This window comes from Ceratina calcarata, unplaced genomic scaffold, assembly GCF_001652005.2.
Source record: "Ceratina calcarata isolate Rehan_Ccalc_2016 unplaced genomic scaffold, ASM165200v1 scaffold107, whole genome shotgun sequence".
Lineage (NCBI taxonomy): Eukaryota > Metazoa > Arthropoda > Insecta > Hymenoptera > Apidae > Ceratina > Ceratina calcarata.
The window spans coordinates 362,109-380,847 of record NW_017131600.1 but is presented as its reverse complement, the minus strand read 5'-3'; the positions used below and the strand labels follow the sequence as shown (position 1 = coordinate 380,847).

The window sequence follows — 18,739 nt, the reverse complement described above, 5'->3', positions numbered from 1 at the left end:
AACACCCTCGACGATACTTCGAAAAATTGTTATCGGATGATTCCGCAGGAAGGCGGCCTAACAGAGACCGAGAGAAAGGAAACAAAAGGAGAGGCGAGAGTACAATCGTGAACGATCGCCTTTGAGTTGAGGCTTGGCTGCACATAGGAATGTAATTAAAATACCGCGCGGCGGCAAGACTATGCCTCTCATCGGCACGAACAATGGGCTACAATGTTAATGAGGAAAATAATTATATGAGAGTTCATTTTCTTCCTCCAGAAAATCGGATGCAGAGGCGCGCCGCGTGCTGTGCTGCCCCTGGAACGGCAAGGAAAAGTACCAAGTAGAAAAGGGGGTCCGTAATGCGAAAGCCAAGTGGTCCAGACGTCGTTGTGCATGCACTACTGGCGACGCCTTCCACCCTTAGCACACAAGCATAACCGCCTCATCCTACTCTATACGTTAAGACGTCCGTCCGATATAAGTGTTTTGTAATTAACGCTATGTATATGTATATATACCCTGCTCGAACAGGTCCTTCTAGTTTCCTGTTACGATTAGGAGCACTTGCATATACATATGCTGTCAGGTATACAGTGCTCTTCACTTCAACAGCCTCGGATGAAATTGTATACATAATACAATTTTCTACGAAAAAGTAATATGTGCTATTCGAGGCTATCCAAATGAATAGCAAAGTATGTATATGTGTAATTATACTTCAAGGGAAAATAGAAAATTCCCATAATTTTCTTAAGAATATCCTCTTTTTCATGGGAGAAGAAGAAGTTGTTAATAGTAAATACAGCTTGGAATGAATTAGGTATTTCAATTCACACACGAAACTCTGTCATCTTATACTTTCTTTATTACTTTATATTTACCTATATGTTCATATAAGTACGATACCAAGACATGTTATACGCCCACGACCAAATCTTTAAGCTTTGCCATCCAAGGAGAAAAATGGCTACGAGGGTAGACTAATGAAATGAAGCTACGTGGGTTGCAGCGTCGACGTTTGCGTGAGTTGAAAGCCAGTTTCTCGACTTCCGAATCGAACGGAAACATCGACGTGACACATGTATAAAGATCTTTCACAACTATTACAAATTCGAGTAAGGCATGAACGCGTTCCAGAAGCAATTCAATTACGTTTTTGTACAGGAAAAGATTGGCTAGCCAATGGTAGATGTGTACATAGAAACCTACTTATAACTTCAATTCGTGGCTAATAACATAGGTATTGGATATCGTGATGTTCGAAATTGATTCGGCATATTTTATAAATGATACTCGACTGGCCTGCGCCGAGTTAATACAAGCTGCGTTTTTAAAGCAGTAATTCTGTTTAATACGAAAGCCCGTGATATTGGGACGCGCTAGTCGATATCGTTTCGATTAAAACGTTCTGGACAACTGATCGCTCTCAATATTCACTCGATCATCGGTAAATGTTTGCTCCTAGGCTCCTAGGCGTACGTACCTATGAGTGTTCTTATGTGGAACAGTTATATCAACCGGCGAAATGTAGAATAGAGCCGAACGTTTACTTAGCGAGAACTCTCACTTTTACATAAATCGTGTAAGTTAACTTTGGATCGAAAGAAAATAATAGAATATTCTTTTCATATTCCAAAGAGATACTTGACGACCCAAAAGTCTTTTCATATAAGGACGAAAAGTGTAGTACCGTAAAATCATAATTTACACTATTTTTGTCTGGTTATCAAACAACGAAAACTGTCGAAAAATTACCGACATGTAGTTAGTACGTATGTTAGAAAGGTTGCGTGATTATTCTAGCCCCTTAACGAAACATTATTAAAATTACATTGAAAACTTCAGCAAACGGTGACAGCGTGAGAACAAAGATTTCAGTTTCGAATACGGTATCGATCAGGGAATAGAGATCGCAAATAGGGATTAAAACTCAGACAGATAAAACGATGTGCGGTGGCAACAACGTAGAAGAGAATCATCGAGAATGCGGAACGGGGTATAACGAAACGAAGAGTTGGTCGAAACAGAGAAACACCCGTAGGGAGGGGTCAGGCGGCGGTGGAAAAAGAGCGAGCAAGACGAGGACAGACGTATATAGGGAAGCAATGGTAGAGAGGAATGCAATTTGAGCGAGTGGCATTAGTCGGCGGGTTTAATGAGGTTAGCTGCAATTACATGCATTAGTACGACATGACGAGGGCAGCGGACCCGACCTCGGCCCTCTGCAAGAGATATTCGATGTACGAGCACGGCAAAAGGATGGGTAGAGGGTGGAACGCGAACAGGAGGACGAGTGGAGAGAACCGCGACGAGATGCGGCGCAAAGGAGACACAAAGAGAGGACAGGCTGTTGCGGCGGGGAGGAAGAAAAAAGAGACGGATGTGACGACACAGGGTGTGACAGGGCAGATACGGCAGACAAGGAGAGAGGGGAAACAGAAAGGAAGACAGACGAAAGAAATGGTGCAGCTTGGCTAAAATGCGTTAACGCGTTAACCAACGTGAACGTTGGCACACTGTGGCCTCCCGTTCACTCGTACGGCGCAAACTAAAACGGAGCCGAGTCGAGCGGATTTGCGTTCGTCTCTCGCGCGGCAGGTAACGCGCAAGCTCACGCATCGTTGCCTCGCGATCAAACGTCAAACACCGTCGGCTTGCCGCTCGGCTGCGATAATTCTTTGATCGCTCGTAAAGATACGCGTCGACGACGAGCCCAACCCTCTCTGCCGGTTCACCACAGTGTCTACCCTATCCGCCGCGCCGGGAAAAACCCGGTGAATCGGATAAGCGAGGTGGTCGCGTAAGTTGATGCCCCGCGCGGGAGAAAAACGGGGAGGGAGGATGATACGCGGAGCGAAAAAGCGACAGACGCGCGTTCATTTAACCCCCGTTTAGGCAGCATCGTACCACGACGCTCACCATGAAATCGCGCGTTCGCCATACGCTTCAGCGGCTGCTGAAGAGTCGCAAGCGAAACTTTGTTTGAGAATGAATGCTTGTTATACGAACTGCATGCCTGGTATTCGATGGATGGGGTGGATGAGGTGACAAATATTTCTGATCCTCGACTGGAGGTTGTTCGGTTTTGGGACTCAAGCGCATATTCGGATTGTACTGGCTTGGGCCAGTCAGCGCTTTTGTCATGAATTTTAAATTTTACATACGGTTATCAATTTTCATTTTTACGTAAATACAAGCACACGTTTTATAATCTCTCGCCATTTATTGATATGCATTACAAATTACATGTAATATCTTCAATTAGAGATCAAACGTAACCATCACCCAGTGGATTAACTATCCTTTCACATAATGGCTACATACGTTTTCGTCAAAGGACGGTGCTCGCTCACGGTAAAACAAAGCAAACATCAAGATTGCGCGCGGTCGGGACGCAGCACAAACCAAAACGGATAACGATGATAAAGAATTCGACGATGGAACTGTACAGCGACAGAGAACAAGGACGCACCACCCTCATGGGCGGTTTTGTTCAATATTACCATTTGTGTACGCGGCGGCGGCGGCGGCGGCGTGGGCGTGCGTGTAGTGGATTTTCGTGTGGCTGACCAACGCGTGTTCCGCAGGTATTGTCGGTCGATACGGATTTCACGAACGGTGGCATTCCCCAGAGAGGAGTGAAACGCGCGGATACATTTGATACAATATATAAGCGGTCGGATTGGGACCGAATGAGCAAGGGTGGGGAACACAAAGTAGCATTCTATTGACACAGAGCTCGACGCTCTCCGGTTCGCCGGTGATTATACTTGGTGATCATATCGCTTGTATATTGACAAACAGCCATACATGTGTACAGAGGTTGGAGAGAACGGGAATAACGGAAATGGGAAGAGGACAGTGTGCATCATCCCCATTCCCGGACGTAGCCGATCATCCCCCCCGTTTTCCTATATCCGCGCATCTACGCGCTATGCGTACCTACCGTCCCTGTCTTTCGCTTTCGAGATTCGCGACTCGTTGTCCTCGTCGATCCATCCCCCACGGGTGTATGCGCCGTTTCAACTTCCCTCACGCTCCCCTCTGGGTGAGCGGGAGTGGTGGCCGGTTCCCGTGGACGTTTCTCGTGCACCGGTGCACACAGACCGCCCACCGGCAACCCACAATACGCCGCTAATTCCCATAAAGCGCCGGCCGATACGCAAATGGACAAACGTATGGACATATACGCACAAGCGCCCCTAGCCTCTCTGGCTGACCGGCCAAACACCGCACGCCGTGCACTCCCTTCCCTTGTTCCGTGTACTTCTAAACCCGGCATTCGCAGCTCGCATATCACGGAACAAGCTTCCTCTCTTTCTCTTGCATATCGCTCTTTGCTTATTTGTGTTCTCTCTACTCCCGTACTTCGCTTTGTGGATTACGCTACCGTGTAATAACGACACGGTCGCGCGGAAACAGACGCTGATGTCCACCGATTTGGAGGCTTTTTGTCTAAGACGGGTGAGATTGCATTTTATTTTCAGCAGGGAAAACATGTTTTAAAATTTAAAGAGTACATAGCAGTATACATACAATAATGTAATATGCAGATTGTTTTAAATATCTCGTCTGTCTTTTATGCTACGAAAGATATATAAAGAATTATTCTGAAATTAGAATTGTCTTGTGACTTCGACTAGATCATTGTACAAGAAAATATAACAAAATAATTATGAGCGATTTTCCCGCTGTCAAAAGTGTTTCGTCAAAAGTGATATTAAATAAGCAGTTTACCTCAAAGGACTCGACTGATCGCTGACAACGTAGGCACGTAGCGAGATAAGGGTGCCGACAAGCAAGCAGAAATTTTACTCTCACCTGTCGCTGTTTCGTAGAGAGTCATCAAATAGCCGTGTATGACGAAGGTCGTATGTTCGTGGTCGACCAGGTAAGAAGGAAGGTCGTAGTATCGGTGAATGAGAACTGATGAATGAATCTGAATCGCGTGATGGAGGGTCTTTTTCAGATACTAACCACGCTATGCGCATCAGGGGAAACAGAATCAGTGTTATTTCCACTATGTTAAGGGCCATCACATTCCCTGTATCAGCAATGCACGCCTTTGTAATACTAATTTTGTTTACGATTTCAGTGCTTTGATACTTTGACATGTAAACGCTTAAAATTATATTAACTATTAATTCTATGACGAGTTTAGTCTCTCTTGGACATTTATGCCGGACGGTGTATTCTACGGCATGTTATCAATTCATTTTGAAATGCTGCCCACATAGAATGATTACAGCATTAGAGTTATGATTTTGTGACAATATTAAATTGAAAATATCTCCTGAACTAATTGTTCTTAACCATAAGTACATTAATAGATTTTTGTAAACGATATCAAAAGGAATCTATTGGTGCCCAATTTAACAAACTATTAATGATTTTCGTACGAATTTAGCACTGCCAACGAAGAAAAAAATTAGTATTAGAATATTTACTAAAATCATTCAATCCTTTATGAACTTTTAGTCACAAGTGACATAAAAGTCACAAAGACATAAATCGAAGTGGTGACTGATCTGGCGAATCACCCTGTATAATTGATCCACAATTTATTAAAAATGACTATTATTTAAGATTATTAGACGACTAACGAAGATGAATTCTCAGACACATAAAATATGTACTTCCTTTCATTGATCCATCGAACATTTCCCCTTAACCATGAAAATTTAACTGTAATACAGTAGTCGCAGCCGAATTTTACGATGCCTCAAGTGCAGGTAAGCCAGTAGGAAAGTATAATACTGCGTTACTCGGCGGGAGAGCTTGGTCAGGGCGGCAAATAAAACAAGACTGATCGTTGGTAGCGATGTATTGCCGTGCGCCCGAGCCACTGGGCGTGACAATATGCTCCTGCACAGGTGCACGCGAAGGTATAGGAAGGTAGGCGCCTCGGGAAAGAGGGACGAAGGAAGCTGAACGCCCACGCGTCCGCTTGCTCTTTCCTTCGAGCGAAATAGAACCGGTACGGCGCGGTGCGGTGCGAGAACGAGCGAGGCAGAGGATGCAGACAGGAAGCAAAAGGACGAGAGGAGAAGAACGGCGAAATAAAATAAAATAAAATAAAAGGGAAGGAGTAACGGAACGTGGAAAGAAGACGAGGAGGACCGAACAGTGAGGGAACGTGGGGCACGAACTTCGCGGGAGAAAGAGGAAACAGACTCGAAGGTGTAGTCTTCCGACGAAGTGTGTGCGTTCGAGAACGACTGTACGTGACCGCACACCTGTGCCAATGTAGCATGGCACGGAGTCGCATAACAGGTGGAAAAGGTAAAAGAGAGAGAAAGAATGACGAGCAAGGGGGAAGAGAGCCAGAGAGAGGGTTTCAGAGGAGAGGGATATCCCCACTCGACCCCGAGTCTGCCAAGTCGAACATTACTATACGCCCTCCTGGACTCGAGAGGAGGAGAACGTTCAGACTACCGCCTTCCTCCTACATCCTCTCTATCCTCTGTACCTCGTGCACTCGCTCACTTCGCCTGTCTCCGTTCCGTTTCCATGATATCAGGCTCTCCGGCCTCTTCTTTCCTTCACGGTCGCACTTCCGTTTTAACGTTGGCTAACTCCCGAGGCGGCGGCTGCCGCTGCCCGCGCAAACGCCACCGACAAACGCGTTTTCACTCGATGCCGATGAAATGGCTGACGAGAAAACGTTCTTCACCCTCGCGAGTCGAGCCACACGCCACAGTAGATCGCAAATAATAGTACCGACAATGACGTTGAACTTTCAAAGGAGGAGATTTTCGAATCGTTTCGTCGAAATCTTCTCTGCAGGGTTATTGACAAACGAGTGGCTTATTTATTAAAATATAGATTCCTAGCATTCCCGACTCGGCTTTCCCAGCACTGGATGTACGGAATAGAAATATTTCATGGACAAAAGCCAAGTCGCCAAGTCATGGAACTTGAAAGATATTGAGGATTTTGTAAGTATACATTTCACATCCTTTCAACCTCTTAATGGATGATTGAAGAAAAGAGCTAAAACTGATATGTAGGCATTTTTGTGGATAACTTCAATTGCGAATAAAAATCAAATTTATAATTCATCAAATTTGAAAAATACGTAAAAACACGTTTTACACTAATAGGTCATCAATTTTGAAAAATCCACAAACTGATTTCCAAAGAATTGATTACATAATAGTTTAAATAAAACAGCTCTTGTACAGTCTTATCGTGTTAAAGAAATATTGACAAAAAGATAAAAACCTGTCCTCACTCTTTTTCGAGCCAATAATTATTCATAATAATGCTATTCGCTTTGCAAATATATTTTATGACATTCCGGAGCACGTAAGAACTGTATAAATTTTGTTGTAAGTACTCAGTCGTTTTTAAGATGTTTGCTAATATTCAAACAAACGGTCTTTTGTAACAATAAGAAGAGGAAGAATAAACTCAACGCAATGTTAAATTCTTTGAAAAGAAAATCGAAGAAAGACAACTGTTATCAGTTTAGCACTTAACACGTCAAAAACGTTTCTTATTCTAACAGATAGTTTCGGTCTACCGAAATACAGCATACCCAGTATCAATAACGAGTAGCCAAGTAGCTTCGTCATTTTCTAGCTTTAACGACATGAATCATAATCTGACAGAGCCTCTTGTCACTCCTCAATTCAATACGACACGGTCGCAGCTACCTACAATCCTATAGCGTCGAAATGCGCGAAAGACCGTATCCGACCAGGTACATACACTCATATCGTCGGTGCATATTATATATATACCTACACTCCCCTCGGGCCCACCAGCGCGAGCGTGTTTGCTTAAACGTGTTCGCAGGATCTCGCCGCGGGGCAAATTTAGCGGGACAGCGGGGCGGATCAGAGAGATTAGGGGGTACGCACGAGTGTGTGCGGCGCACGTAAATGACTGGCATAATAACGGTAATACAGCCGGCATTATCTGCACGCGCTCGCATTTTTGCAGGCAGACAGGTTTTGTCCGCGATGCGATGGGAGCGAACGGCGCGCGGAGCTTCTCTCACTTGCACGCGCGATGACCCGCACGGTTTTTCAGGCCGCGGTTGGCATCCAGTCATCGCGATCCTGCCGATACTATCGTCCATGGGACGGCGTCGTCGTCTCGAGAATCGTGCATTGTCCGCGCGTCGCGTCCTGTCCACGTCAAAAGACTCGCAATCGCCGAGGAATCACGTAACGCGTATGCTATTCTTTGACAAATAGGAGAGTCGGGGGAACGGGAAAGATGAATCGCGGGGGAAGGCTCGCTGAGAATGCAACGATTTCGCGTATGACGCATTGCACGGAACAGGCGCGTGCCTTCAAGGAAAACCACGGCTCCGCTTCTACGAAAATCATCTCTCGCGGTGTACAAGATTGCAAATTCAGATGCGGATTTTGAGAGTTCGAAGAAGTCGGGCAGCTTCTCTCTTTCATTGGTTTTAATGCGCAACACACGATGACTCAATGTTAACGTTTCCTTGTGTAATTCTTAATGTTTTCTTGTGTTTTCTAATGCAATTGTTCCCCTTCTCTCTAATGTTAATTTGCTTTATTTATAGAATAGAATATAAATACTGAATTTTCCTTAGTCTCTTTTTACTTTCCATAAAGCAGAATATTTTTGAATTAATATACCATAAGTTGCTATTGTTCTTCCCGCATTTAATTAAAACGTAAATGAGGTAAATATCTCTTGTTCCTCCCGAGATATATTATCAGCAACGGTTTTGCAACGGTCTACATAATCGTTCATTATTACGTGAATGCACGCGAATGGACGTTAAAAACGCTTGGTCCGATCCTTATCATTTATTCTTTCGTTAGCAATTCCACCGTTCTTCGTCTCGCGAAATTAATGATCACTTTAGCGAAACTATAAGCAGAATTATATTTAACTGTGGTAAAAAAAGGTTATTTAAACATGTAACGAAGTATCTTTTGAGCAATCGAATCAGCGGTTCTTTATAAATAAATTACACACCATTTAGGACCAATAAATGAAACGTTTTGGCGAGTAAAAAGTTTCTCCGTTGAATTCTGAAATTTATGGACATATTGACAAAATGGGATCATCTGTTTGATAAACGCGACACGTATTACCATAATATCATTAAAACATCGGGCTAATAATTTTCTTACGCTCAGAGCCGAACATCACGATCATATAAGTATCAGCACGTCAATATTTTCAAACCACGCGTATTTCTACAGCTACTGCGAATCGGACATGAGTTGACACAACATTTTTCACTCGCTCGTAGATACTCACGTGCAATTTATTCGCACATCGTTTCCTCCCTGAACAGATTCAATTTTCAATCCTACTAGAAGGAGATCTGAGCCAGCCGCACCACAACGTCAAGTTTCAACGATAAGACTACGTCATCGCCAGTTATGCTAATTAAATCCCCGTTCCGTGCATGACCGTACACACGGTGAAATGTTAACCGGAACACGCATTAGGAACGAGATTGATCAGCCGAGGATTAACGGATCCCCGCGGGACTAAAATAAATGTCACGGTGTGACACCATCGCGAGTTTGATCGCGGTACGGTTTAATAGTACGAGACGAATTATCGGCTATTGATAGCGTCTTTCCGATCTCAGCAAATCCGAGTACGCCAATATGTAAATTTAGAGACCCGGTACTCACCGAAGACCTCTTCGTCGCGCGACGTCGGATCGATTAATCTCGGGTAGCTAATACGCGGTTATCATTAACTCGTTACGACGCCCGTGGATTTTGAATTTTGTATCGGCGATATTAGCTTGCCAACCGCGATGTCTCAGACAATCAATTTCTCTGCTGGCCTCGATTTAGCCAAAAATAATTCCTGCGCTAACGCCTAGCTACTCGTAGATGTGCAATCTATGATTCGTGCAAAATCGATTCGCTCGAGTAGGTTCTGGTAATCTACGCGATTATTTCGGAGCATTGTACTCAATACGTTTTGTATTTGTTTGTTTTTTATCAATGTTTTTTACAAATAGATAGTGTCGGATCAGATAGTCTGTTTTCGATGAGACGGATAATAGAAAAGGAAATAAGTCCATTTCAAACAAAAAAATATTGCGTTTTGCACGTAAATCATGCAACAGATGTACATGAATTCTCCTATAAAATACAGAATGTCTCACAGTCCAACATGATCTATCTTCCGTCACAATTTCAATAAACAAAATTAGTGTAAAATGTCTCTTACCTTCGATTGATCTTGCTGTTGCAGCAATTGTTCCCTGAGCAACTGCAGTTGCAGGATCATCTCGGAGAGCCTGCGCTCCTTCTCCGCGAAGCTTTCCGCGCAGAGGACCCTGTGCAGGGCGGAGGTCCCGTCCTGCTGTACCTGTCCTTCCGTGTTCTGCATCCTGCCAGATGCCGGCGGCGAGGGTGGCACGCTGTTCGCCACGCTAGCGACGCCTCCACTGCAACGTACACCATCAGACCACGGTCAATTACGCTTCTCTCCTGCGTGTATGTACACGGGAAGGGAGGTCCCTCGATTTTCATTCCACTGTGCAGTTTGCGTGGCGTGCACAGATAGACGCGGAAACAGAGGTATATAAGGGAGCGAGAGGGACGACCGGTAGGCATAGATACATCCGGCGCACGTATACGGAGTTATTCGCGTGCGGAACAAGAATTTCCAGTAGCTCTGCTGCTGCTGACCTCTGGAATGGGATAGTGGTCCGCGTACATAGGGCCGGGAGCCAGGTGAATAATAGATAGGGTCGCGGCCGCGCAATCACGGTAGCCCGAGTGTTTGCACCCGTGATGGGGTGCTCCGGTTCTATCCTCTTCCAACGTCCTTCTATACTTGCGTTCCCTCCGCATTCGCCGGAGGTATTCTCGCTTGCTCGCACCGATTGCGTCCCACGTCCCGACCACTTTCTTCCCCCCGAAGTGCCCTCCTGGTCTATGCCCGGAGCTCTCGTTCCTATCTCTTTTATATCGAGGAAAATGGACCACGAATAAGTGATACGGACGCATTGTGCCAGCCCGTGCAGAGGCAGCGAGATGAACTCGTGGTACAGAGGCGGGAGCATGTCTGGAGATCGTGAAGGACATCATGGATCGAGGATAAGGACGAGGATTGAAAGAGCCGTGGCTCGCGGAATCTAGGGCAATATATACACATCGCGCTTTGTTCACAACGCCGTATGGCGTTTCTTACGGGGTCAAAGGTTAAAGGGCCGGTCAAATTTTAAAGACCGAGTTGTAGATGGACTCTGGATTTCTGACTGCCCAGAAGAATTCACCTTATGAAACGTGTCGATAGTAATCTGTAATCTAGGAACTTTAAGAACTACCAATTTACACAGGTCATCGTACTGTATTCCTCTCGATCGAAAGGAATAAATAAGCACGGGGGTAGCGGAGGCAATGAAGTATAGCAGATGAAAAATGTTGTTAAAAAAACGTGAAAGAACAGTGAAAGGAAGGGGGATGAATTGCACATGTCATGCAGGAATTTAATTAGTCCTTACAGCTACGGCGTGTATGCGTTTCTGGCGGCTCATCGTAGCGGCGCGGCGTATAAAAATCGCGCATCATGAAACCGTTACTTATCGAAGAAACGTCTTTTATCCCTGCGCGGCCGATGAAAGACCCTTGCTGTGCGTGACTTTCTTTCATAGGTCGATAATAACGCTCGGTGGGCGGTTACAAGATTCTATTCGCGCCTGTTGACCTCGGTATCAGGCAACAAAAGGCTCATTCTGTCGCTATTATCATCCCCGCGGCGACACTATATGCTTGTACGATCTAGCCATTCCAACTGGTCAAAAATAGATCTTGTCCCTTGCGTTACTTTTTTTATCAGGCCAATTTTACAACACGTACCTATTTTCAGCGAACATATCGGTCAAAAATAAAGTGATTCACAGGGCTAAATAAAAAATAAGAACAGGGTGAACATTGCTTCTGTAATCGATTATAAAATTTATAATGTGGAATGAGGACTTTTCATTTTAAAGATTTTATGATAAAATAGAATTGATAAAAATTATTCGGATACGTTCAGTTTCTGATTCATTGAGTTAGTTCATCTCATTCTTTAGTTTCACGAGATTTTAGAGTGTAAGAAATTCGAAACGTAGATGCGGTACGCGTGAATGACAGTTACTCCTCAATTATCTTTTTTCGTTATATTTTTCCATATGTAACGTAATTTCGGACGAAATTCGGTTATTATGAAATGAATGATACTATTATCTGCGGCATGTACTCTCGTTTTATATCATTAAATTCTTGCACACGCGTGACACGCATGGTGGAAGTTGGCAAGCAGATATTAGTATCAAAAGTAGAGCGTGTAATAATAATGTACGGGTTCTTTTTTTTTTAAATATGACGAGGCTGTTTTAATAATTCCACGTCCGCCCCTATTTATGGTAGCACCACAGCTTAGGGAACTGTGTTATGTTCTTCTCTCCAAATTCAATTTCCCATTTCGCTTTTTCAACGTGATGCGAAACTTATAAATCTTTTAATTTATCCATTTAGTAACATTACTTTTTATTTTAATTTCGTCTAATCCAAACAGAGTTGAATTGTAAAAATTACGTGGCAAATTTATTATCGATTACTGACTCATTTCTTTTTACAATTTAATGATTCGCAGTATAATATCTGCGTCGGGCGTCGAATAATGCCGGTGTTGTTTGATTTAGTTTGAAAGGCATTTGATGTGTTTGCAGAAAGAGTAACTACAAAATAACAACGCCTCTATTATCGAACAAATCTTGAACGTTTATACATTTTTCTCATAGAAACAATAATATTCTGATCACAAATTACTACAAACACCAATTTTTATATCTAAAAGATGCGCTATGAAATTCAAGCATTAAATATAATAAAAATAATTTGTTTTATATACAATCTGGCATATAACATCGTATTGGATCAAGTTCCCTTGTAATTTTAACCATCCATAAATAATAGTGGCATGAATATGTAGTTAAAATTTAAAAAAGATCGTAATGAAACTAATTTTCGCGACTACTACATTAAAGTACGGTTCCGTCTAATTCCATTGAAGTAAAACAATCTGGGGTATACTATTGTAAAATTTACTGTTGAAAAATATGTAATTTTTTATTCAAATACATAGATACTAATACCTATTCATATATCGGGAACCTAAGAAGGGAACGCGCACCATCGCGTCCAGAATTGAATGTATCCCAAAAAGCGGGTGAACGTCACGTAAGTGGCGAGTTGTCGTACAGTTGGCTGAATTTTGGAAGAAGAATTTTGGCCCCGATATATTCCCGCGCGGCGTGTGGGCAGCGAACTGGCACGATTCCGTCCTGCTGCTGGTCCACGTTTGCCAAGTTCACCGGTTAGCTTTTCAATGATTACACGCCGCCGCGCTGTGGGGAACGCGTTCCGCCACGTACCCGTTCACGTTTCGCGAACAGGTCCGATGTTACCAGTCGGAGCGGATTTCGTGCGCGACAGTTTTGTTTCAATCATCGGCGGTATGTTTCACGGACTCGCCGCGTTGTTGATGGCTCGTTGTAGCGAGAATGGGAATGAGTGAATTATAGAACGGATGATATCCACGTCGACGAATTACCGTGGCATATTTGGCAGATGACTCCGATTCTTAGTTGGGAAGGTCGTGTACACGGTGAATTTATTTTCATTCTTCGATTTGGAATCCAGATTGCAAAGAAAACACACTTAGCACTTTATGAATATATTGATACTTTAATTCAATATTATATGTTAAATATTTAAATCTAATAATTGGTAACTCATCTTCAAGTAAAATTGTTCATTGTCACAATTAATGAAGACAAATTACGTACAGAAGATCTGATATAAGGAAATTAAAAGATATTCTGAATTTGCAATGGAAAGATAATGGAAAATTATTTATCGAACAAAAACAAGTGGCCATCCCAAAAATAAAAATTGAACATTTTCTAACTAAATAAACAAAAAAAAAGAATTGTTCATTCTTCGAGGAAGAGATTATCTATTGGGCGTTAGCCCTGCACATTTGCTACCGGATGTGAAAGATATTTACCGCTTCCTTTCGATGCACGACATGCACAATCAATTTCCTAAGGAACGTTCCTTGAGATCAACCGTCATTGAAATGCAACTCATAATTAGCCACGTGCGGATAATCTTTACTCTGTATTCTCGACTTTGTACATTGTGTGAGGGATATTCAGTAGAAACGGAAAAATCGCGGGCGTGGCTGTCGTACCGATACAAAGAATCAATTCATTCACAGGCTGATTACACAGGGCAATTATTATTACGTGACTGTACGATATCATTGCATATAAACTAATTACACACTGTAAGATAACTTATACACGTGCGTTCAACTTATAAACGTAGAATCTCATTCGTTTCACTTTCCTTTCTTTATGGCCTATTCAGACAATTATGATTGTACGAGGTATTCGATAAACCGTTGACAAATTATTTACAAAATATAATACGTAAGTAGGTACACGTTTAAATAACGAGTATATGTAAACTGACGTAAGAATATGTAAACTTTTTATTTCCTGCTAATAAGGTTACGATATATGTTAATTTTATTTTTGCTTCAAATTTGGAATTGTAATAAAAGTCAACGTGAATGCTAATAAAAACGTGTTAGTGATCTTTAACATGGAGATGTATATTAGAGAGAATTATCAATTCAAAGCAGTATTTTCAATAAATAATAGATCAGTAAAACTAGGGATCAGATCTCTAATGAATTTAGACAAGTCACCATATGACGCTGTCACACCTCGTTGTATTCACTTTTCACGCTGGCCACCTCGAACAGTTTTAACTTTCGCCAAATGACAAACGAAAAAGCGAAACGTAATAAGTAATTCAGAATGAAACGTCGGACCCGTCCGATTTCTTATCGTCCTCTCCGCGGATGCGTTTCTTTGTCCTCAAGCCGAGAAGTCGGATATTTTCAGGCTCCCTGTCTGTGGACCCCTTGTTTTTTTGTCCGGCCCTCGCTCCCGTCTTCCAACGATTTCCTTTACGCTCGCCTCCTCTTTGTATTTCACGGATGGATCTCTCGTTCGGTAACGAAGACTCGGTTTACGACTGGAATCTGTGGATCTTGTCGTTCCCGAACAATGGACGCTTTTGTGGACCACTCGCGGGACCAAATTTAAGCGGTTCCCGTTGTTATTCACTGCGACCGATACTGAGGAAACGGCCAGCTGTCTGTACTTTTCAACATCGGTCACAAAATCTATTAGCGTTTCTTTCGTAAACCGACGGCGATGTACAATAATCTTGTTCATAAAAAATATTTTAATTCGCGTTCGAAAAAATTTAAAATTAAAAATTCCAATTGTTGAATAATAAATTAAATTCATTAGCATTCATTCAACTAAATATTGACTCTACAATTCCGATTAACTTGTTAAAAAACGAAGTACATTGCACGGGGCATTCACAGTTCACCTTTCAGGCTCGGTTTATCTGTTACGTAAAATTACATATTTGCATGTATGAGTGTTGTGCGATAGCTACTTCGAAAACGATAGGAGATTAAAGGAGCACCGATTGGAACATTGTAATGGACACGTCCGCCACGGATGCCAGCTGGAGTAGACAATATCGGTTAATTAAAAAGAGATACGTTGCGTAATGCGGGCGAAATGTACGACACGGTGTCGGACCTTGACAGATCTTCGCACAGGGAATTGGAGAGACAGGAAGGAACGTTCGCCAATGGAGCCGGCCTCATTTCCCTCGACTGACTGGCCACTTCCTGGCGCCGTTTAATTAATGTCGCCCACTATCGCAGCCGAATCGGAGAAAGGAAAATTGTAAATAGCTGATATGCGACAGCCAGTGCTGCATCATTTTCCAGTAAAGGAACATTGATCTTTCTAAATTGCGCGGAAGATATTTACTTACACAGAGTGGATACCTACGGTTTGCGTTACCGTCGTGTAGTTGTAATTCCGTAGCATCAATCATTTTTACAATATAATGAACAGAGAAATACTGCAGCTACCCAAAACGATTCCGGATATACTTGACGTGCATACGTGAAAAAATTAAATTTTCATAATGGACTGTCAAGTCTCTTTATAGTGACTAGACGAAATATTTTAAAGAACAACGATTTTCACATTTTCCAAAGAATTCCATTTGTGCGTGCAAGTGGGTGGCTGTTTTAGGCAAAATAACTGATGAATTATGGAGGAATAACTTGAACACTAACCAGTGCGTGTTGTGCCCGCTCGGCGTGGACGAGGGTGGAGGGCTGGTCCGCCTGTTGTTACTCGTGTCGTCCTGCAGCGACAGCGACTCGCTGTTCATCTTGCAAGTTAACCTTTTCAACACGTCGTCCATGGATCTCTTGGTACCCACTGTGGTAGCGTTAGCAGTGTTATTGTTGTTGTTCTGCGTCACGGTATTGTTGTTGTTGTGATGAGGATTACTAGGGTAGTACGGGTCGACGGTTAAAGGTGTGGGCGGCGAACCGCACTCGGACGAGCTGGCCGGTTCCACGACACCACCCGACGAAGAAGATGTGTTCGTGTGGTGATGGTGATGATGGTGGTGGTGATGGTGGTGATGGTGAGGATAGTGATAGGGCGTTAGGGTATCTTGGTTGGACAGCACGACCCTCTGTCGCTTGCTGGTTCGCACGGAATTCGACGATGGCGATGGCGAGTCGCGGAGGTCCGGCTCGCTGGTGGTCGCCGGTGACGAACAACCGGACGACTCGCAATCACCTCCCCTTTGGTGAGAATAACACTCCTCGATATCGACAGGGGTGGTGGAACCCTCTTCACCGACGGCTACTTCGCCACCGGGACCACCGGTCACCGATGAAGTCGTATCTTCTTCTTCCTCGTTGGCGCCTGCCACTGTACCCGTGCCGCCCCCGCCCTCCGATAGCTTCGTTGGTGGTGACTTCCTCTTTGAGGACATCCTCAATCTGAAACGATAAACGAGATACCGGTTAACTTCTCACTTAAATGCTTTTTATATTGTTAGATTAATTGTTGGAGACTCGTGTTTTATGTTGAATGTCAGGTTGGCAAAATATTCCAGTGATCAGCAATCAATCTCTTGTATTGCAGGTGTCAATTTAAATAAACTACATTAATAGAGAGCGTTCGATGTTTAGTTTTTTTGTATTCCCTCGCATTATTTAGGAGTATAATAAGCCAGCATCTTACTTCCTACTGTCGCACAGGTTCTTACGTAACGATTACAAAGTTGCAAACGTATCACATCTCTACCGGAATTATCTTCGTTTATTCTGGAAGCGTGAATCTCGTTACAATTCTCGTAACGTTCCGCGGTAGCACGTGGCACGGTTAATGTTACTATATCGTTGATAAGCGATCGCGAGGCTATTCTTCGTTAGCGATTCAACCGCCGCGGTGTAGCGAGGGGAACGGTATCGTATATGCAATAAGAATGCAACCAGTTAAAGGAACTTTTTGCTGATACAACACTAAGAGTATGATAGCAATCTCAAAATTGGAAACTATTTACTTAAATATTTAGATATATGTTCTAAAATTATTTCAGTATCTTACTCATGTCATTTTATCATTTTCTTTCACGACCTAAATTTGGTTAGACGTGATAATGCAAGACAGTAAAAAGTCATAGATGTGGTTCCTGATAACGGAATAAGTATAAATTCAAAACCGCTTTAAAAACAATTATCCCAGACGTGTCATACTCCGTTCCCCAATCATGTGTCCTCGTTCCTAAAATCAATTCAAAGACAGACAAGCCTATGTCGACTTCAAGCGTCGAGGATCTCTAGGAATCGCTATCTCCTTGCATCGAATACGTCTCCGTCTAAACTCTCATCTGTCGCTAATTTGTCGACGGACTAGCCTAGGCTGGTCCATCAATTTCCGCCTTCAAATTACCAAATCTAAATCTAAATCTCGGAGCCGAACGGACCGGATCGACAAGACGTTATGGGACGACGACAACGACGACGCTACGTTCCAGATTATGCAATCTAATATGAAGCGCAATAATTGACCGCGATTATTAAGCGTGGATTATTGTTGTGTGCGCGTGTCGTAACACATGGTCTATCCATCAATCGGCGCGGATGCCAGGCGGGGGACGCAGCCAGACCTGATTATCTACAGTTTCTGGCGAAGCTGAGCGGAGGTTGTGAGGTCAGAACCGACGGTCCGACTCCAACTCCAAAATTATCTTAAGAGCCGATATTCTCGAGGTCATCTCCTATGTCTGTATTGTTCCGATAAGTCAATTGTTATTCGATTAACAGAAACATCAGACTTCAGCTTGAACTGAATTAATTTTTAATCAATGAATGAATTAATTTCTGAATGAGGTTTCGGAAATTAAGATTGCACTTAAAAACTTTAACATGTACTCATTATATTTTTATGAAGCCTCGGATGAAACAAAGAATGATATCTATCGACTCACGAATCCCTAGTTGCTTTTGCGTTCCGTGTAAGAAAATAATATAGGTAATAATTATCTGATTCTAGGAAGTAGTCACGGTTTAAACACTATGAATCTGCTTAATCCGGAAATGATTTCTAATCCATCAGTAAGATCAGATCAGTTTCGCGGATTAAAAGAAAAATACAAATTAGAAAATTATACAATTCGCCGCACATTATTCTGGCTCGTTAGTTCTCGCACAAAAAACAATGCACGTTTCCTGTTTTTAAGAAAAGAACTACGCACAGTTAGCGTAGTCAAATACAGAAATATTTCAAACGGAATTTAATAATAATAAGGAATACTGAAATTTTTTGTCA

At 42.9% G+C, this 18,739-nt stretch overlaps 1 protein-coding gene across 3 annotated transcripts in view; it reads right to left on the bottom strand.

Moving 5' to 3' along the window:
* Sox102F (transcription factor Sox102F) overlaps window positions 1-18,739 on the bottom strand; it is a 282,412-nt gene that overhangs the window by 21,670 nt on the left and 242,003 nt on the right. For all 3 annotated transcript variants that reach the window (XM_026819705.1, XM_026819708.1, XM_018037149.2), the window contains 2 exons: window positions 16,183-16,905; window positions 10,174-10,393 (listed from right to left, as the gene is read on the bottom strand). In XM_026819705.1, the coding sequence (XP_026675506.1) occupies window positions 10,174-10,393; window positions 16,183-16,905 (943 nt within the window). The remainder of the gene's footprint in view (window positions 1-10,173; window positions 10,394-16,182; window positions 16,906-18,739) is intronic.